Source organism: Podarcis tiliguerta, assembly GCF_965153285.1.
Source record: "Podarcis tiliguerta genome assembly, chromosome: 6".
Classification (NCBI taxonomy): Eukaryota; Metazoa; Chordata; class Lepidosauria; order Squamata; family Lacertidae; genus Podarcis; species Podarcis tiliguerta.
The window spans coordinates 7,576,868-7,596,674 of NC_139539.1; the positions used below are offsets into that span (position 1 = coordinate 7,576,868).

Below are 19,807 nucleotides of genomic sequence, written 5' to 3' on the forward strand. Positions count from 1 at the left end.
CGGAAGCTGTCTGCGGACAAATGTCGGCTCCCTCAGCCTACAGAGTGAGATGAGCACCACAACCCCAGAGTCATCCATGACTGGACCTAATGGTCAGGGGTACCTTTACTTTTACTATATGTAGGCTCTAGAAGCTGTGATATGTTGCTGAGGGGGCAGGAGAAGGGAAGAGGAAAGCAAGTCTTCAACCACCAGTTATGTCTATGTCTCATCCAGAAAGTATAGCCAGAGACATTTTCACAAATTTAAAAAAATCTACCTGGACAGAAATTTTGCCCCTGAAAAAGAGGATGTGTCCTGGAAAAAGAGGACACATGGCAACCCTAGGCTCCCCCCCCAACCACCTTTGATCCAAATTGAGATAAAGAAGCAACGCAGCTGCATTTAATCCCATAATGTGCACAGAGGCTTGGTCTAATCTCTCTGCAAACAAGTCAGGATGAATGCTCAATAAACTGGTCGCCTGGAAGAGCCCTCAGCCTGCCCTGGCCTGCTGCAGACGGGTGGTGATTAGAAAACCTGAGTCGAAAGCACATGGAAGCAGGGACCGATTTCCCCCTACCCCACCTGCTGCATCATTCCCCATCCTATAGGAACATGAGCAAGTTGCCTTCTTCCCTCTTAGCACCTGCAGCCAATGTGCAAACGTAGGGATTCCCTGGGTCAACAACCTAAGCCCATGCTGACGCTACAGAGTTAAACCATGAAGCTGTTGTGGTTTTCCAGAAATAATCTTGGGCATTGCAGGTCTGCCTGGGAGCTAGGGCTCTCTAGGCACCATCTCAGAAATATTCTGGGTAGGCAAACTAAGGCCCAGGGGCCGGATCCAGCCCAATCACCTTCTAAACCTGGCCTGCAGACGGTCAGCGTGTTTTTACATGAGTAGAATGTGTGCTTTTAGTTAAAATACATCTCCGGGTTATTTGTGGGGCATAGGAATTCGTTCATATATTTTTGTCAAAATATAGTCCAGCCCCCCACAAGGTCTGAGGGACAGTGGACCGGCCCCCTGCTGAAAATGTTTGCTGACCCCTGCTCTCTGAGATGGCTGGGGAGAAGCCATAACTGTGGCATTGTGCCATGGAAGCTATCTAAGAGGCAGGATTTGCATCCTGCTAGGTGGCCCAGAGGCAATGCAGAGACCCTGCCCACAGCCATCCCTGGTTGGGCTCGAACCACCAACCTTCTGGTTAGCTACAATACACGCTAACCTAAGGTTACCAGATGTCCCCATTTCCCAGGGACAGTCCCCGGATTTACAAATCAGTCCCCTGACAAAATGCTGCCATTCCTATTGAAGTTGAAAAGTGTCCCCGGATTCACTGAAAAATATCTGGTAAACTTACACTAACCTCCTGTGCCACTTTACTGCTGAAGCTCCAACCAGTGCGACGTCTCCTCTGTATTTATTGCAATTGCGAGTTTACTCTGAAGCTTATCCTGGAAATACAAAACCAAGGTTTGACTTGGACTTGTGGTGCTCTGTCTATTTTGAGGTGCTATTTTTAAAAATGGTGCTATGCTCCATCCACTGTGTTAGTTTATGATGCTCCATGTAATTCTTGGGTTCAGGTTGCCTTTGGCTCTTCAGCTAAAAGGGATGGCAAGCAGTGGCGCTAAAAGCATTGAGATTCTTTATTACTGATTTGTCCTTTCCCGGTTACTTTAACGTGTTCCTACTGTCTTCATTCCCCTACAATTCGAGACTTATGAGAGGAACAAGGGAGGCGTTCGTGGTGAGATCTGGCACATCCGTATTTTTCACTGTATATGACACACCAGACCATAGGATGCACTGGACCATAGGAGGGGGAGAACGGGGGGGGGTTCCCCCCCCCCGTTCTCCCCCTCTCTGCTCAGTGCCCCTTCAGCGAAGCGGCAGGAGAAATGGAGCCCCTTCCATTTCTCCTCCCGCTTCACTGAAGGGGCGCTGCGCAGAGAGGGAAAACTGTGCAGCGCCTCTCCAGCGAAGTGAAGCCTGGAGAGCAAGAGGGATCGGTGTGCACCCACCCCTCTTGCTCTCCAGGCGGCTATCTGCAAGCCTTCGGAGCGCAGCGGGAACTCCTGCTGCGCTCCGAAGGCTTGCAGATAGCTGCCTGAAGCCCCCTGCCTGAAGCGAACACCTGCTGCACTTCGGGGGCTTCAGGGGGCTTTAGTGAAAGCAACGCAAAGCCTCCGGAGCACGGGGGGAGCTCTCCCTCTGCGCTTCGGAGGCTTCGCGTTGCTATCGCTGAAGCCAAGGAGCCTGCATTCGCTCCATAAGACACATACACATTTCCCCTTAATTTTTGAAGGGGGAAAAAGTGCGTCTTATAGAGTGAAAAATATGGTAGCCCTTGTGTTAAGTATTCCTCGATTCTTGCACATGGGCACAAATTCTGGCATTCCCAGAGACACTGCCAGCAGGGGGTGCTATGGAGGTGGATCCTATCCACAAATTCTAGTTTCTTCTGAGTGGCTGGACGGTGTCAAGAGGAACTGGGTGATCTTAGAACCACAGTCCATTTCCTGTTGCATCCCTGATACTGCTGCTTCTAGTATGCGATCACTTCCTGTTAGAGAGCAGGAAGAATAGGATTGTGCCAGGCAAAATACCAGGTGCACCTTCCTCCCAGGAGAGAGATGGCCCAAGCCGTGGAGATATCTCACTACTCTGCACATAATTATTTGTTAGATGCAACACGTGCATGGGTTTTTTTTGCTTGTGCCAAGGTTTCAAACCGAGAAACCCGTAGGTGTAATTTGTTTAGCTTAGCAATGCAGTGCCTCTCTGATTCCGCCCTCCAATTTCCTTCAGCCAGAAACCCAAAGTTGGACCGCGGGAAGGTGATCGACAAGAAAAGCTTTCAAAAAATTCTGGATTTCTACATTATTGGAAATAAAACTATATGTGGAGAAAAATAGATTTCTCTGTGTGGTGTCTCTGTGTGTGCTTTAAGCAAATTTCTCGCAGCCTTCTCCTTAAAAGGATCTAAAATTTTAAAAATACCTTCCAGTAGCACCTTAGAGACCAACTAAGTTTGTTATTGGTATGAGCTTTTGTGTGCATGCTCAGTTCTATCTGAAGAAGTGCGCATGCACATGAAAGCTCGTACCAATGACAAACTTAGTTGGTCTCTAAGGTGCTACTGGAAGGGATTTGGCAGACCAACACGGCTACCTACCTGTAACTTAAAAGGATCCGCTATAGTTTTACAGAGCAAAGCTGTGAAATGCACGCTCAGATGGCTCGGTGGTTTACGCACACACCCAATCCTCAGATTATAAACAGACGTCGAACAAGAGGCATGGGCAAGGTCTGCAAAAACTCTCTCCCACCATGAGATTGGGTCCTCTAATAGGTGAACCTCGGAACATAAGACAAGCCTTACTGAATTGTGCCTTTGGCCCATCTAGTCCAGGATCATGTTCTCACAATGACCAACAAGCAAGCAGGATTCGACCGTAAGACCCTCCTGGAACCTCTGAGCTTGGTGGCAGGAGCATAGACCACTTGGCCTCTTCTCCATGAATTTGTCAAGTCTTCTTTTAAAGCCAACCAAGTTGATGACCTGTGGCAGTGAGTTCCATAGATTTCACTATGCCCCGTGTAAAGAAGTTCTTTCTTTTATCCATCCTGATATTTTGGGTGGTATCAGGGGGTAGTTAGAAGCCATAGTCAACAAAAATGGACCATTGGCAGTAGAAGCATGGTTCATTTTTGTTGGCTTAGGCTAGGCTTCCTCAACCTTGGCCCTCCAGATGTTTTTGGCGTACAACTCCCATGATCCCTAGCTAGCAGGACCAGGGGTCAGGGGAATTGTAGTCTCAAAACATCTGGAGGGCCAAGGTTGAGAAAGCCTGGCTTAGGCTAACTTTTCTCATAGAAAGCTCCTGTGGCACAATTGCTTCTGAGTGGGCATCTATAGGATGGCACTATCAGCTTATTAGGGAGTAAATCCCATTGAACGCAATGTAACTTCTGCGTACTGTAAAACTCACATGAAATTTGGGAGTGTGACCTAAGTACACAGTGGGGGGCAGGAATGCATCTTGCTCAGATCTTATATGTTCCAATGTGTGTACGCTCACACTGCATCATGGGCTTTACATTCTCCAGCAGACTCTGAAGCCCATGATGCAGTGTGACAGGAGCCAAAGCACGCAAGCGTAAAAGCATTTAGAATTTGTGTAACAGAATATTCTGCACACTTCATCCACGGCCCTGCTCATAGTTCTTTTGAGATGCTGTCCATTTGCGCACAGGTACACATACCTGGAGACTGTGTTTAGGGCATGCAGTATAATACCATCACATTGACAAAAATTAGAGCGGACGGGATGTGTGATAACACTTAAGATACTGTTTATGTCTCTTCTGGCCAAGCTTCTTAGCATTTGCAGAATTCGAGTTTGCCCTCGAATTCTGCTTTGAAAATGACGCAGCTGGCGCCATGCCAGAGAGAAGTGAATTTACACACACTCTGCACAACACCGTGGAAATGAGTGCTAATTTGAGTGGCGCTGAGAGCATGAGCAGAGCCGGTAATTAAGTGAGTTCCAGCTGCAGCTGCCCTCAACGGATGTGCTGGCAGGCCTGAACCCATGACTGTGGCTTACAGCGAACAAGTTACACCAGATTCTCAGGTCTCACTTTTGGGCGTTCCCAAGAGCCTAGAAGCACACTCAGATGTTCCAGAGCCAAGCCGGCATCTCATATTGCTTCTTATCGGTTTGGGGAGCAGGGGAACTCACGGCGTCCCTGGATACAGGCAGCTGATGAAGAAGAGGGCAGCGATGAAGGCTGTGTCACCTTTGAGAAGCCCTTTGGAATAGCAAAGCTAAACCCTCCTTGAGAAATTCTGCAAAGAAAGGAAAGGGAATGGACCAATTCATCAGGAAACACTTTGCTTTCCTCACTACCTTCTGGAACAAATTTTTGCCCCACCGGGTTTCCAACAGCTGTCCTTTGGAGTTCTGGGAGCCGGTCTCCGGATCCCTACACCCCACACTGGATCCCGACCCAGAAGAACCCGCTTTCTCCCTCTTTGGGGTGCTCTACGACTTCACGGCCAGGAGTGCCGATGAGCTGAGCGTCAACAGAGGAGAGAAACTTTGCGTCCTCAAAGAAGAGGGAGGGTATGTCTTAGCAAGGCGGCTTTCGGGGGACCCAGTAATGGGCTACGTGCCAGCCAACTACATCAGCAAGCTCAGCCAGGAACCGTCTTTGCAGCAGCCGTGAGTATCCGAGTCTTTTGTGGGGTGCCAGCTATTGCGCCAGCGCCGTTCAGATGTTTCCGAAAGCTTCCAAAATTATGTGGGTTCTGTGCAACATGGTTTGGGGGAGTGTGGGCTTTTTTGGAGGGGTGAGAAACAAGCAACAAGAACAGGAGAAAGAATCTTACCCAAACATCTCCAGACGGGAACCTTCCCTAGCATAAATGGCACAGGGGGTCAGTGCATCTGGCTGTTAACCCAAAGGTTGGTGGTTCGAGCCCACCCAAGGGCGGCAGTGGGCAGGATTGAGGTTGAATCCTGACAAGACAGAAGTACTGTTTTTGGGGGACAGGGGGCGGGCAGGTGTGGAGGACTCCCTGGTCCTGAATGGGGTAACGGTGCCCCTGAAGGACCAGGTGCGCAGCCTGGGAGTCATTTTGGACTCACAGCTGTCCATGGAGGCGCAGGTCAATTCTGTATCCAGGGCAGCTGTCTACCAGCTCCATCTGGTACGCAGGATGAGGCCCTCCCAGCCCACAGACTGTCTGGCCAGAGTGGTGCACGCTCTGGTTATCTCCCGCTTGGACTACTGCAATGCGCTCTATGTGGGGCTACCTTTGAAGGTGGCCCCAAAACTACAACTAATCCAGAATGCAGCAGCTAGACTGGTGACTGGGGGCGGCCACCAAGACCACATAACACCAGTCTTGAAAGACCTACATTGGCTCCCAGTACGTTTCCGAGCACAATTCAAAGTGTTGGTGTTGACCTTTAAAGCCCTAAACGGCCTCGGTCTAGTATACCTGAAGGAGCGTCTCCACCTCCATCGTACTGCCCGGACGCTGAGGTCCAGCTCTGAGGGCCTTCTGGTGGTTCCCTCATTGTGAGAAGCAAAGCTACAGGGAGCCAGGCAGAGGGCCTTCTCGGTACTGGTGCCCACCCTGTGCAACACCCTCCGTTCAGATGTGAAGGAAATAAGCAGCTATCCTATTTTTAAAAGACATCTGAAGGCAGCCCTGTTCAGGGAAGTTTTTAATGTATGACATATTAGTGTATTTTTGGTCTTTGTGGAAGCTGCCCAGAGTGGCAGATGGGCGGGGTACAAATAATAAATTATTATTATTATTATTATTATTATTATTATTATTATTATTATTCCTGCGTTGCGGTAATGGGCTACATGACACAGCTGTATGTGTGATTCTAAAATTTTGTGAGCTGTTGAGTGTGAAAAGAGTTAACAGATCAAGCAACATTCCTAAAAATTTACCACTTTCCCCCCAAAATAAATAATGTAACTATGTATACTAGTTTTGCTGATTTGCATCTGTGTGTTCTTAATTGTTTTAAGCACATCACTTTGATTTTTTTAAAAAGCCATTTATTCTTATTTTTTTATTTAAAGATAAGGAATAGATCTATAGCAACCAAATTTGATAAACATATCGCGGTTGACATGTGTCTAATGCAGAAGACAGACAGAAGACCCTCTTTTTATTCTTGATTGGCGGGTCGGCCTCAAAGCATTGGTCTGATTTCTAAATAATAACTATGGCTAGCCAAATGACTACCAAAGGATAGGAATGTGTTTAGGGAAAGATTTGCTGACTGGTTGTTGCTCCCCTTTGTATGTCCACATTCAGTCTTGTCTCTTTGCTTCGCAGTTTGCCAAATAGGAAAATGTTTGCCCCTAGTGTGAGGTGGTTTGCAGTGGCGTAGCGTGGGGGGTGCAGGGGGGGCCGGCCGTACCGGGCGCAACATCTGGGGGGTAGGGTTAGGGGGCGCAAATCTATGGGTTAGGGGGCGCAAATCCACGGGTTAGGGGGTGCAAATTACTTGCCTTGTCCCGGGTGCTGACAACCCACGCTACGCCACTGGTGGTTTGGTTGCTGCTTATGCAAATAGGTCTGAGATGAGAGGGGGGACTGGCCGGTGCTGCTGTCACAAAGCCACCAATTTCCTCATAAACCAGAAGAAGCCAGTGCTATTCTCCAATGCAGTTCCCGGGCAAAAGGAAGTTCGGGAAGCGAAAGCAGACGGACTTGTGGGACCCTATTTAGACATGATTTTCTGTTACCTCACGTCTTCCGAGGCTGGGACATTTACGGTACACTGAAGGCAAGCGTAAGCCGCAGTGAAACCGAGGTTCAAATAATGCCCCGTCTCTCTCTTTTTTAATTGACATTTGTGTTAAATTTCAGAAATTTTAACAAATTAACTTCAACTTTCATACATATTTCTCTTAACGGTTTGACTTTCCACCCTTACCTCCATGATGTTTCTATTCTCACCCTTTTTCCTGCTGCCTTATGCACCATATTTATATCTCACACTTATTTCCTCTCTTACAATTGCTGTCAGTTCTTTTCCGCTACTTAAATTTCAACTTAATCTGGCTATAATACTCCCTCAGATAACCCAAAGGGGGACTCCACTCTAGTTCATAATTTTGATCTCTTACCCGTGCTGTCAATTTCATCATTTCTGCATAGTCCATTAGAGCCAAATTCTTCCTTGAATGGAACTTCTCCTTCTTTCCATTTTCTGCTGTTGTTGTTGTGTACATAAATAGTTTAATCATCCTCTTTGTGGGACACCCGTCCCTATTACCACAAGAAGGAAAGCTTCACGTTTTTTGGTAGCAACCAATTTTAACAGTTTCTTCATTTCATTGCATGCCATTTCCCCCAAACCCTTCGCTTTTCACACATCCACCACATATTTTAAAAAAGACCCTTAGGTATGTTTACATTTCCAACATTTACCAGACATGTTTTTATAGATCTTGGCATTTTATGTGGCGTTAAGTACCACCTGCATATCATTTTCATATCGTTTTAACATGTAGCAGGCAGTCAATAATGCTCCATCTCTGAGCCTAACACCAGAAGGGTTCAGAAGCCGCGCCGTCGATCCCGCAAACATACTAGAAAGTGCTGTGCAAATTATCCCGTAGATCAAAGCTGTGTTGTTGTGGCTCCTAGATTTGACACACCTGTTTCCAGTCCTGCCTTTCCTCTCACCCGGCAGGTGAAATTAGGGCTTTTGCACAGAGGGACAGAATTTGGGTTCCAGGGTTGGTGGGCTAGTGGGTCGCTGGATGAATCCAACAGGAGGCAGCAAGAACTCATCCTGGCTCATAGGTGGCATTGGCCAGAGAGACCATCCCTAGAACCTTTGAGCTCCTTGGGTTGTGACAGGGCCCATGGAAAGTAATCACCAAGGACACAGTGCCCCTGAGCATGTGCAATGTGCTTTTCTATCGTTGCTCAGCAAACTAAGGCTACCAAATTTTTTCCAAAGAATCCAGGGACATTTTTTTTTAAGAGGAAAAATCAAGAAGTAATATCTTCTCTTCTGTGGTCTCCTCTGTTGTGCGGCCTTAATCTGGGCTCCCTTGGAGTGTTAGCCCCTATGGAGTAGGCTTGGGTCAGGCCTGGGCTCAGCTACATGTCCTTGCCCTCCCGGTGCTCTCCTATCTCTCCTCCTCAGCGCTGGCGATGGTGATGGTGTGGCAAGGTTGGGGCTCCCCTCTTTTTTCTCCTTCCTCTTTCTCTCTCTTCCTTCTTATTCTCCTCTCCTCCTTCTGGAGAGCCAGTATGGTGTAGTGGTTAAGAGCGGTAGTCTCGTAATCTGGGGAACCGGGTTCGCGTCTCTGCTCCTCCACATGCAGCTGCTGGGTGACCTTGGGCCAGGCACACTTCTTTGAAGTCTCTCAGCCCCACTCACCTCACAGAGTGTTTGTTGTGGGGGAGGAAGGGAAAGGAGAATGTTAGCTGCTTTGAGACTCCTGAAGGGGAGTGAAAGGCGGGATATCAAATCCAAACTCCTCTTCTTCTTCTTCTCCCTGCATCGGCTCTGGGGTTTTCCTGGCCCCGGAGCACAGCTGGGTGGTCAACTGGGTGGCCAGGCGCTCTCGCTCCCGGCTCAGTTTGGGTCATGGGGGGATCAATGGTTCCCCCAGTCCCCGGTTCCCCCTCGGCAGTGGTGGCGGCAGTCTCAGCAGCCCAGAGCCAGCCTGGTAGCACAGTTGGCTCTGGCTGGCTTCAGGAGCAGCTCGCCCTCCATTTTGCCTCGCCAGAAGACCCCATATGATATGTCTTGTGCCGTTGAACCAATCACGCAACATTCATTCCCTACTAATAAATCTACAACACTTGAAATATAAAATCGGGGACATTCCGGGGATGGATTTTGTCCAGGGACAGATTTGTAAATCCAGGGACTGTCCCCGGGAAACGGGGACGTCTGGTAACCATACAGTAAACACACTGGTGTTAAAGAGTCAGAGGGTGTCACATTCTGAGTGAACAGCACGTGGAAACTGCTCTGAGCATGCACAGATCGCCTGACTAGAGAATTGTGTGTCGGGAGCAACTCAGCCCCCCATTTTTGGCACATTCCCATTGAGGGGGGACACAGGGGGCGAAAGGCAGTCCTGCCTTGTTCCTGAGTCCTGGCCCCTCTCCCCCCAGCAGCAGTGGCGTAGCGTGGGGGGTGCAGGGGGGGCGGCTGCACCGGGCGCAACATCTGGGGGGGCGCACTCGCACTCGCAGCTCTCTGCCCCTACCTGGCTCACTCACTCTCTCTCACTGCAGTGCTGGCTGTGCGAATCCAATCCGAGCCGCCAGGTCGCCGCCCACTGTGGAGGGGAGGGTGCCAGGCGTGTGGTGCAGTGCGGAGAGAGAGCGAGGGACAATCTGGGGGAGGGACAGTGCGGGGGGCGCAAATTACTTGCCTTGCCCCAGGTTAGGGGGCGCAAATTACTTGCCTTGCCCCGGGTGCTGACAACCCACGCTACACCACTGCCCAGCAGCACTGCATGTGGGGTGGAGGGAAGGAGACCAGAGGTCAAAGCCAGTGTGGTGCAGTGGTCAGAGTGTCGGACTAAGACCTGGGTTCAAATTCCCACTTGGTCATACAGCTCACTGGATGACCTTGAGCCAGTCATTGCATCTCAACCTGACCTACCTCCCAGGGTTGTTGTGAGGATAAAATGGGCAGGAGGAGAAGCTGGTCCTAAGTTGCATAGGGACTTATATACCAACAACTGGTATATAAACTACAACTAATCCAGAATGTGGCAGCTAGACCGGTGACTGGGAGCAGCCGCCGAGACCACATAGCACCGGTCTTGAAAGACCTACACTGGCTCCCAGTACATTTCCGAGCACAATTCAAAGTGTTGGTGCTGACCTTTAAAGCCCTAAACGGCCTCCGTCCTGTATACCTGAAGGAGCGTCTCCATCCCCATTGTTCTGCCCGGACACTGAGGTCCAGTGCCGAGGGCCTTCTGGCGGTTCCCTCACTGCGAGAAGCCAAGTTACAGGGAACCAGGTAGAGGGCCTTCTCGGTAGTGGCGCCCGCCGTGTGGAATGCCCTCCCACCAGAAGTCAAAGAGAAAAATAATTACCAAACTTTTAGAAGACATCTGAAGGCAGTCCTGTTTAGGGAAGCTTTTAATGTTTAATAGGTTATTGTATTTTAGTGTTTTCTTGGAAGCCGCCCAGAGTGGCTGGAGAAACCCAGCCAGATGGGCCGGGAATAAATAAATTATTATTATTATTATTATTATTATTATTATTATTATTATTATTACTGCAAGAAGAGCCAAAATGGGTCTGTGGTCTGACTCTGTTTTTTTGGGGGGGTGGGAGATCTCAGCCCGAAATCATAGCGCCCAGAATGGCCACCATGCTCTTGCCGGAAAGAAACAGGATGTCCCATTTTTTCCAGGGCACTTGTGGGGCATTTAGTGCATGAACGCTGCATTATCCCTGTCCAGGAATTGTCATGGCTGGTGTGGCAGCCAGAATAGGTTGAAGGCAGCCACTGAGTTCACCTGGACCTCTAGTGACAAAGACAGATTTAAAACTAACCCCCAAGCTACAAACCTGTGCCTTCAACCCCATCCAGAACTGGCAAGTGATCTGGCTCCTGGACACGCCCACAGGGCTTGTGTCTTGCCAGGACTCTGCCTCAGCTTGTTGGCTCTCATCCATCCCGTTGCCAGTTCAGAAGCTGCACAGCCACGCCTGGTTCAGATGATGCAGAGAAACAGAGCTGCGTGTCCTCAGCACATGGACCCTCGTGGACGCGGCTGGCGCTGTGGTCTAAAGCACTGAGCCTCTTGGGCTTGCCGATCAGAAGGTTGGCAGTTCGAATCTCCATGACGGGGTGAGCTCCTGTTGCTCTGTCCCAGCTCCTGCCAACCTAGCAGTTCAAAAGCACACCAGTGCAAGTAGATAAATAGGTACCGCTGTGGCAGGAAGGTAAATGGCATTTCTGTGCGCTCTGGTTTCTGTCAAGGTGTTCTGTTGCACCAGAAGCGGTTTAGACATGCTGGCCACATGACCCGGAAAGCTGTCTGTGGACAAATGCCGACTCCCTTGGCCTGAAAGCAAGATGAGCGCTGCAACCCCATAGTCGCCTTTGACTGGACTTAACCATCCAGGGGTCCTTTACCTTTTTCCTTTACCTTCCAACTCTACCATTCTATGAGTCCATGATTTATTAGGCTGCAGTACTATACACAGATATGAGGAGCAAGTCTCACTGACCTCAATAGAGGTCATTTCTGAGTAAGGATGTAAGTCAGGGCTTAGTGAACTGTGGCTCTCCAGATGTTGGTAGACTACAAGAACCATCATCTCTGATCATTGGCCATGCTGGTTGCAACCTGATGGGAGTTGGAGTCCAAAAACATCTGGGTGGCCGGGTGTACAAGATCGTATGCTGCATCTCATTCCCAAAGCTATTGGTAGCTTATTATAACAAAAGCAAATTGACAGTGAAATCCTATAGTGGCTCAGTTGGTAGAGAATGAGGCTGCTGATCTCGGGGTTGTGGGTTCGAGCCCCACGTTGGGCAAAAGATGCCTGCATTGCAGGGGATTGGACCCATGTGGTCTCTTCCAGCTCTACAACTCTATGATCTCATATTGGAAGGAAGTTGCACTGAGTTCGATGCGGCTTATTTCCAGGAAGATGCTTTCGGGACTGCAATTTCTGGCAGCAATCCTAAACTAGGGCTGAGACTAAGTCCCATTGAACAGGGTGGGATTCGTTTCCAAGTGTCTTTTTGCTACTTCTTTGCTTTAAAATAGTGACATACTGCCTTCTGGGAATGATTCCAAGTGAGTTCAAACAAATAGAAAAGCAATAAATCCAAACAAAGCAAATCACAGATAAAAAAGCCATTTGAGGTTGCAATTTTGCAGTCCCTGGAAGCATGCCACAGTGGGGGGGAAAGGGACATAGGATTCTTTGGGTCTCCCTCTTTGAGACAGGAAGGACAGATCTGTCTTCCGAGTGAGAGATCTGACCTCACACGCCTCCTCCGTGAAGCTGCAGAAAGGTCTGCAGCTGGTGCCCCCATGACATCAGAGAGGACGAAAAGGAAGCGGGGTGGGGGGCATTGCGCCAAGAGTGCTCTGGGAGGGCCAAATCACATTTGTGAGTTCAAACACAGCAAGGCTGTGTTTACAAGTCTCATTTTTACAATGCTGTACACACCAAAGGGATGTCTTCGCCTGATGTGCATTACCTGATCTGTCTTCCTGGGGCCTGCAACACACGCAGCATTCCATGAATCTGACATGTGCACATGCGCTTCTATCCGCACATGCGCAGCGGCTGTCTCGAGTGCACACGCCTCAGCCTAATTGCATCTTACACCTTCAAATCAGATGGAAGCTGGCGCTGTGGGTTAAACCACAGAGCCTAGGACTTGACAATCAGAAGGTCAGTGGTTCGAATCCCCACGATGGGCTGAGCTCCCGTTGTTCGGTCCCTGCTCCTGCCAACCTAGCAGTTTGAAAGCACGTCAAAGTGCAAGTAGATAAATAGGTACCGCTCCAGCGGGAAGGTAAATGGCATTTCCGTGCGCTGCTCTGGTTTGCCAGAAGCAGCTTAGTCATGCTGGCCACATGACCCGGAAGCTGTACGCCAGCTCCCTCAGCCAATAAAGCGAGATGAGCGCCACAACCCCAGAGTCGGCCACAACTGGACCTAGTGGTCAGGGGTCCCTTTACCTTTACCTAGTTTGAAGGAAAGCCCATCAAACAGCAGCATTTATGGAGACGCTACAGGAGATGTATGGATTGTGGACTTGGCTTCCAACACTATTAATAATAATAATAATAATAATAATAATAATAATACACCGCCCTATACCCCCAGGTCTCACCAGCAGTGAGAGCGCACTGAAGCCAGAGTAAACAGCACATAGCCCATGCTCTTCACTTCCTCAGGCACGCTCCTGGGACACGGATCAAACTGCACCATTCTTACAGCTGGTGTGGTTTATTTTGAGAGGGGAACCATTTTAGGGGGAGGGGGAGTGTTGATATTTTCACCCCATCCCATTGCGAGAATCTCCTGATCTTCTACTCTTCCACTCCTGACTGACTGCCTGACTCTGTGTGTGGAGAGAGTCTTATCTATGTAGTGACTAGATGGCTGAGTGGGAGCCGTAACACTCATGCAAGCCAGTAGTTCTTTAGTTTGTAGTAGCTATTAGAAATAAAAGGAGTTCTGCTTCAGAGCTAGCTTCTGCGTTGTTTATACTCTGCTGAGTCTGGTGCTCACAATGCAGTTATGAGTCCAATGCACTGAGACCTGTTTTCCAGGACTGAAAGGTCTCTGAAAGTGATCCAGCCTAGCCCAGTCGGGGCAGAACCAGTTATTGAGCCCAGTCGCTGACATCTGTTGAAAGGCGTACTGACAGGGAAAAAAGAAAAGGAAAGCACAGCACAGCATAGCACACATTTTGTTCTGCTGACACTAGCAGAACATAGGAAAAGGCAGTCTTCCTCTCCCTTTTGGGTTGCTCTGCAAAAGTCAGAGGGATGCATTCAGCTAATCTTTACTCATGTTGTTGTTTAGTCATTTAGTTGTGTCCGACTCTTCGTGACCCCATGGACTAGAGCACGCCAGCCACTCCTGTCTTCCACTGCCTCCCACAGCTTGGTCAAACTCATGCTGGTAGCTTCAAGAACACTGTCCAACCATCTCGTCCTCTGCCATCCCCTTCTCCTTGTGCCCTCCATCTTTGGTGTTATGTACTGAGTTGAATAGGATCCAAACTGCAGCAGTCTGATTGGTCCTAGAACAATAGGATCCAAAAGGCAGCAGTCTGATTGGTCCTAGAACAATAGGATTCAGAATGCAGCAGTCTGATTGGTCCTAGAACAATGCAGCAGTATGATTGGTTGGCAGGAACCACCCAATCATGCTCCAGATAGAAGTGAATCCACAACCTGATTGGCTTACAGTAGAATTCCGGAATTAGCCAATCATGTGCAGCCCATTGTGTAAATAATGTATATAAAGCAGATACTTTGAGGGGACTGGCATTCATTCCTCCTCACCACTATGAGCTGAATAAAGAGCATGAAATCACTTTGCGACTCTGAGTATATTTCACTGGCGACGAGGATGGGATCCCGCTGAGCTGACTGCCACACACAGCACCGCAGCACCGCCACCTGCCGCACCGCTGCCTCGCACCGTGTATCCAGGCTTCAGCTCCGGGACACAAGGAACTCAGAATGGCAACCAACAGCAGCTTCTCGCCGTTCAACCCAGCATCTGGAGACTGGGAAGCGTACGCCTCCCGTTTCACCTTCCTGCTAGAAGCCAAAGGGGTCACCGATGAAGAAGACGCCAAGAAGAGGGCAATATTCTTCAGCGTCTGCGGAGAGGAGACGTTTGAAATCGCCCGGGCTCTCCTTGCGCCTGAAGACGTCGCTACGGTTCCATACAAAGCAATAATGGAACAGCTGAAGGGGCACTTTTCGCCACAGCCCTCAGAGGTGGCTCGGCGAAATGCCTTCTACGCAAAGCGGCAAGCCCCTGGGGAAACCATAACTGGGTTTGTGACCTCTCTCCGCCAAGCCGCCCGGTTCTGCAACTTCTCAGAGCTGGAGAACATGCTTCATGACCGCCTCGTCGGTGGCCTGAGGGATGAGAAGCTGCAACGGCGCCTCTACGCTAAGAAGAACCTAACTTTCCAGGTTGCTCTGGAGGAGGCCCTGGCAACGGAAGCTGCCGAGAGGTCGACGCAAGAGGCACGGCCGAGCCAGCCGCCCCAACCGAGGGTCCACCACGAAGACCTCACCGACGACTCAGGATCTGACAGGGAGGAGGTGCACCGAGTACAGCAGCGCACTCAAGCAGCCCACATACCACAGCTGCCTCGACGAGAAGGAGGAAACTGCGCAAGCTGTGGAGAAAGTCACGAGAGGAGGACCTGCCGTTTCCGCAACGCAGAGTGCAGGCAGTGCAGAAAATCGGGACACATCGCCCGGGTGTGTCGGGCTCGGCCCACCCGACGGCAGGCATCAGATGACCAATCCAAGAGCCCCAGGTCCCGGGGCCCAACGCACCAAGGCAACTCAACGGAGCTCACGGACTTCCAGGTATACCAGTTGCCCCACCCCAACGTAGAGAAAATTTATGTAGAGGTACAGATAGAGGGGGCCCCATGCCGCATGGAGCTTGACACGGGTTCAACTCTATCCATAATCTCGGCAAGGACGTTAAGGAAACTGTGTCCTACTGGGGGTCCCAAACTCAGGCCGGCCCCATTCACCCTCCGGGACTTCCAGAAACGTAAGGTCCCCACAATGGGGGTGGGGACCTTCAGGGTGCAATACCGAGGGCGGACGCGGCAACTGGACTTGCTTGTGGTCAAGGGCCCCTACATTAGCTTACTGGGATTGGCATGGTTTGGACCACTGGGGCTAGCCGTCACCGGGGTGAACCACACTAGCTTACAAGTGGACGTGGACGCCATATGCAAGGAATTTCCGGGGGTTTTTGATGGGAAATTGGGACAGTATACGGGGCCCCCCATTGCTCTACAGCTTGACCCCGCAGTACGACCAGTCAGGCTCAAGGCCCGCCGGGTCCCGTTCGCCCTGAAACCCCGTATAGACGAGGAATTGGACCGGCTCGTGGAGCAAGGAGTGCTGGAGCCGGTGCCTAATGCCCCCTGGGAAACCCCAATCGTCACACCCGTCAAGCCTAATGGTTCGGTCCGCATCTGCGCAGACTACAAATGTACCATAAACAAGGCCCTCACGGCCCATGCATACCCAGTGCCAGTGGTCAGCCATGTCCTTGCCACCCTGGCTGGGTCGAAAATTTTTGGCAAGCTGGACTTGGCCCAAGCATATAAACAGCTACCAGTAGATGAGGCCACAGCAGAGGCACAGACGATTGTGACGCACAGAGGAGCGTTCAGGGTAAAGCGGCTGCAATTCGGTGTCAGCGTGGCACCAGGCATATTCCAGAATCTAATGGACTCTCTCCTTAAAGGAATCCCTGGCGTCACCCCCTTCTTCGATGATGTGTTGATTGCCGGGCCCACACCAGAGGAGTTTGAGGACCGCCTCCGCACCGTTCTGCACCGTTTCCAGACGGCGGGTCTCAAGGTGAAGCGGGAAAAATGTCTACTAGGAGTGCCTCAGGTGGACTTTCTGGGATTTATGGTGGATGCAGAAGGGGTCCACCCGACTGGGGACAAGGTACGGGCCATTTGCGATGCCCCAGCACCCAAGAACAAGACTGAGCTTCAGGCCTTCTTGGGACTATTGAACTTTTACCATTCCTTCCTTCCCCACAAGGCAGCGGTAGCAGAGCCCCTACACAGACTCCTGGACAAGCGGGCCCCTTGGGTGTGGGGCCAGCGCCAGGAGGCCGCATTCCAGGCAGTCAAGGACTTGCTTGTCTCAAACTCGGTCTTGGCACACTTCGACGAGAGGCTGCCGGTGGTGCTAGCATGCGACGCCTCACCCTATGGCATTGGCGCTGTCCTGGGACACCAACTCCCGGATGGAAGAGAGGTACCGGTGGCATACTTTTCCCAGACACTCAATGCAACCGAGCGGAACTACTCGCAAATCGACAAGGAGGGTCTGGCAATCGTGAAGGGAGTAAAAAAATTCCATGATTTCTTGTACGGGCGGCCCTTCACCGTGGTGACTGACCACAAGCCGTTGCTTGGCTTGTTTGCCCCCGAAAAGCAGACCCCCCAAGTGCTGTCTCCTCGCATCCTCAGGTGGTCAATTTTCCTAGCCAGCTACCAGTATGCACTGATTCACCGCCCTGGGAAGGCAATGGGCCATGCGGACGCCCTCAGCAGGCTACCACTACCGGAAACAGGCCCCGACCCAGCACCTGCACAAGAGGTTATGAGCCTGGAGCTGCTTCCCGACCGCCCCATTCAGGCACAAGAAGTTGCACACCATTCCAAGAAAGACAGGGTCATCTCCCGGGTCCTGGACTGGGTGTGGAGGGGATGGCCCAGCAACAGCCCTGGGCCAGAATTCGCTGGCTACACAACTCGCAAACATGAACTGTCGGCCCACAAGGGGTGCCTGTTATGGGGAAGCAGGGTCGTTGTTCCCCAGCCCCTCCGCAAAAGGGTCCTCACAGCCCTACACGAGACACACCCAGGGGTAGTAAGAATGAAGGCCCTGGCCAGGAGTTATGTGTGGTGGCCGGGGATCGACGGAGAGATAGAGGCCTGGGTCAAACACTGCCAGGCCTGCCAAGAATCCCGCCCAGATCCCCCAAGGGCCCCAGTCCAGTCCTGGGAGTCCGCCCGAGCACCATGGTCACGCCTGCATGTGGACTTCGCTGGCCCCTTTCAGGGGAAAACATTCTTCATAGTGGTGGACTCCTACACCAAATGGCTGGAAGTCGCACTGGTACCGTCCACTTCTGCATCTGCAGCCATCCGGGTACTACGCAGGCTGTTTGCAACCCACGGGCTCCCTGACACTCTCGTCTCAGACAACGGGACTGCATTTACGTCAGGAGAATTCCAAACCTTCACAGCGCAGAATGCCATCCGCCACATCCGTTCGGCGCCATTCCACCCTGCCACCAATGGCCAAGCAGAACGCATGGTGCGGACCACCAAGGACACCCTTCGCCGCATGACGCAAGGGGATTGGGAGTACCGCCTTGCCACATTCCTTCTAGCACAGCACAGCACCCCCAGCTCAACGACTGGCCGGAGCCCCGCTGAACTACTAATGGGTCGGCGCCTTGCAATCAGATTGGACCGCCTTCACCCCGATAGAGCTCAGGATGAGGTAGTGGTGGGGGAAGGCAGGAACCCCCGGACCTTCAAGGCCCAGGACCCAGTGTACGCAAAGAATTTTGGGGCAGGCCCTGCATGGGTACCCGCCACGGTCACCAGGGTCACTGGCCCCGTGTCGTACGAGGTGCTAACAGATGGGGGGCAATGCTGGCGCCGCCACTGCGACCAGATACGGCGACGATTCCCGGGAGATAACCAGGAGGCGGCGGACAGGTCAGAGGAGTCCCAAGGGAACAGTGGGGCAGTGAGGCCCATAGAGCAGCAGGGGCCAGCAGGAGAGGCAGAATCAGTAAATACAGAGAGGACCCGTGAGGCCGAAAGGACACCAGAACCAGAACCACGACTGAGCGAGCCAGTTGCGCCAGACCAAACAGCCCCATCACAGCCAGCATCCTTGGAACACGAGCCAGAACCGGAACCCCGGACCAGGGAACACCAGAGGCCGCAACGCACACGTAGGCCGCCAGCGTACCTTGAGGACTATGAATGCGACCTCCCGGGCAGGACTGGAACTTAGAGGGGAGGGGTGTTATGTACTGAGTTGAATAGGATCCAAACTGCAGCAGTCTGATTGGTCCTAGACCAATAGGATCCAAAAGGCAGCAGTCTGATTGGTCCTAGAACAATAGGATTCAGAATGCAGCAGTCTGATTGGTCCTAGAACAATGCAGCAGTATGATTGGTTGGCAGGAACCACCCAATCATGCTCCAGATAGAAGTGAATCCACAACCTGATTGGCTTACAGTAGAATTCCGGAATTAGCCAATCATGTGCAGCCCATTGTGTAAATAATGTATATAAAGCAGATACTTTGAGGGGACTGGCATTCATTCCTCCTCACCACTATGAGCTGAATAAAGAGCATGAAATCACTTTGCGACTCTGAGTATATTTCATTTCCCAACATCAGGGTCTTTCCCAGGGAGTCTTCTCTTCTCATGAGGTGGCCAAAGTATTGGAGCCTCAGCTTCAGGATCTGTCCTTCCAGTGAGCACTCAGGGCTGATTTCCTTCAGAATGGATAGGTTTGATCTTCTTGCAGTCCATGGGACTCTCAAGAGTCTCCTCCAGCACCAGAATTCAAACCCATCCTCTGCTTAAAAATCTCCAAGGTATGAGACCCAACGTTGATTATTAGCCCTTAATTTTAAATGGGTCAACTCTGAGTAAAAATTAGTTGCATACCACCCAGGGAGTTTAAAACATTTCAGATAGTGATTATGTGTTTCAAAGTCTACATGAACACAACAATAAAATGTTTAGCACTAACAGGCAGACCTCCCTAGGTCTGCAGCTGGGGCAGTACTGCCAGAAGGGAGTAAACAAACAGGCATTGGATTATGCTGTAAAATATAGTAAAAACACACATATTAAAAAGGAGAATCACCGAACTGGCCAGCAGCTCTAAAAGCCAGACAAAATAAACATCGCTTGCGAAATTGAGTAAATTGCCTACTTATAATCAACCTTGTGTTGCAACTTACTCAAAACGTTTTCA

General features: G+C 50.8%; 1 protein-coding gene across 1 annotated transcript in view; it reads left to right on the forward strand.

Moving 5' to 3' along the window:
- Nucleotides 1–4,641: 4,641 nt before the first annotated feature.
- The window catches only part of SRMS (src-related kinase lacking C-terminal regulatory tyrosine and N-terminal myristylation sites), a 46,328-nt gene continuing 31,162 nt past the window's right edge, over nucleotides 4,642–19,807 (forward strand). The window contains exon 1 of the mRNA XM_083447493.1: nucleotides 4,642–5,217. Within this exon, the coding sequence (XP_083303619.1) occupies nucleotides 4,862–5,217 (356 nt within the window). The 5' untranslated portion in view covers nucleotides 4,642–4,861. The remainder of the gene's footprint in view (nucleotides 5,218–19,807) is intronic.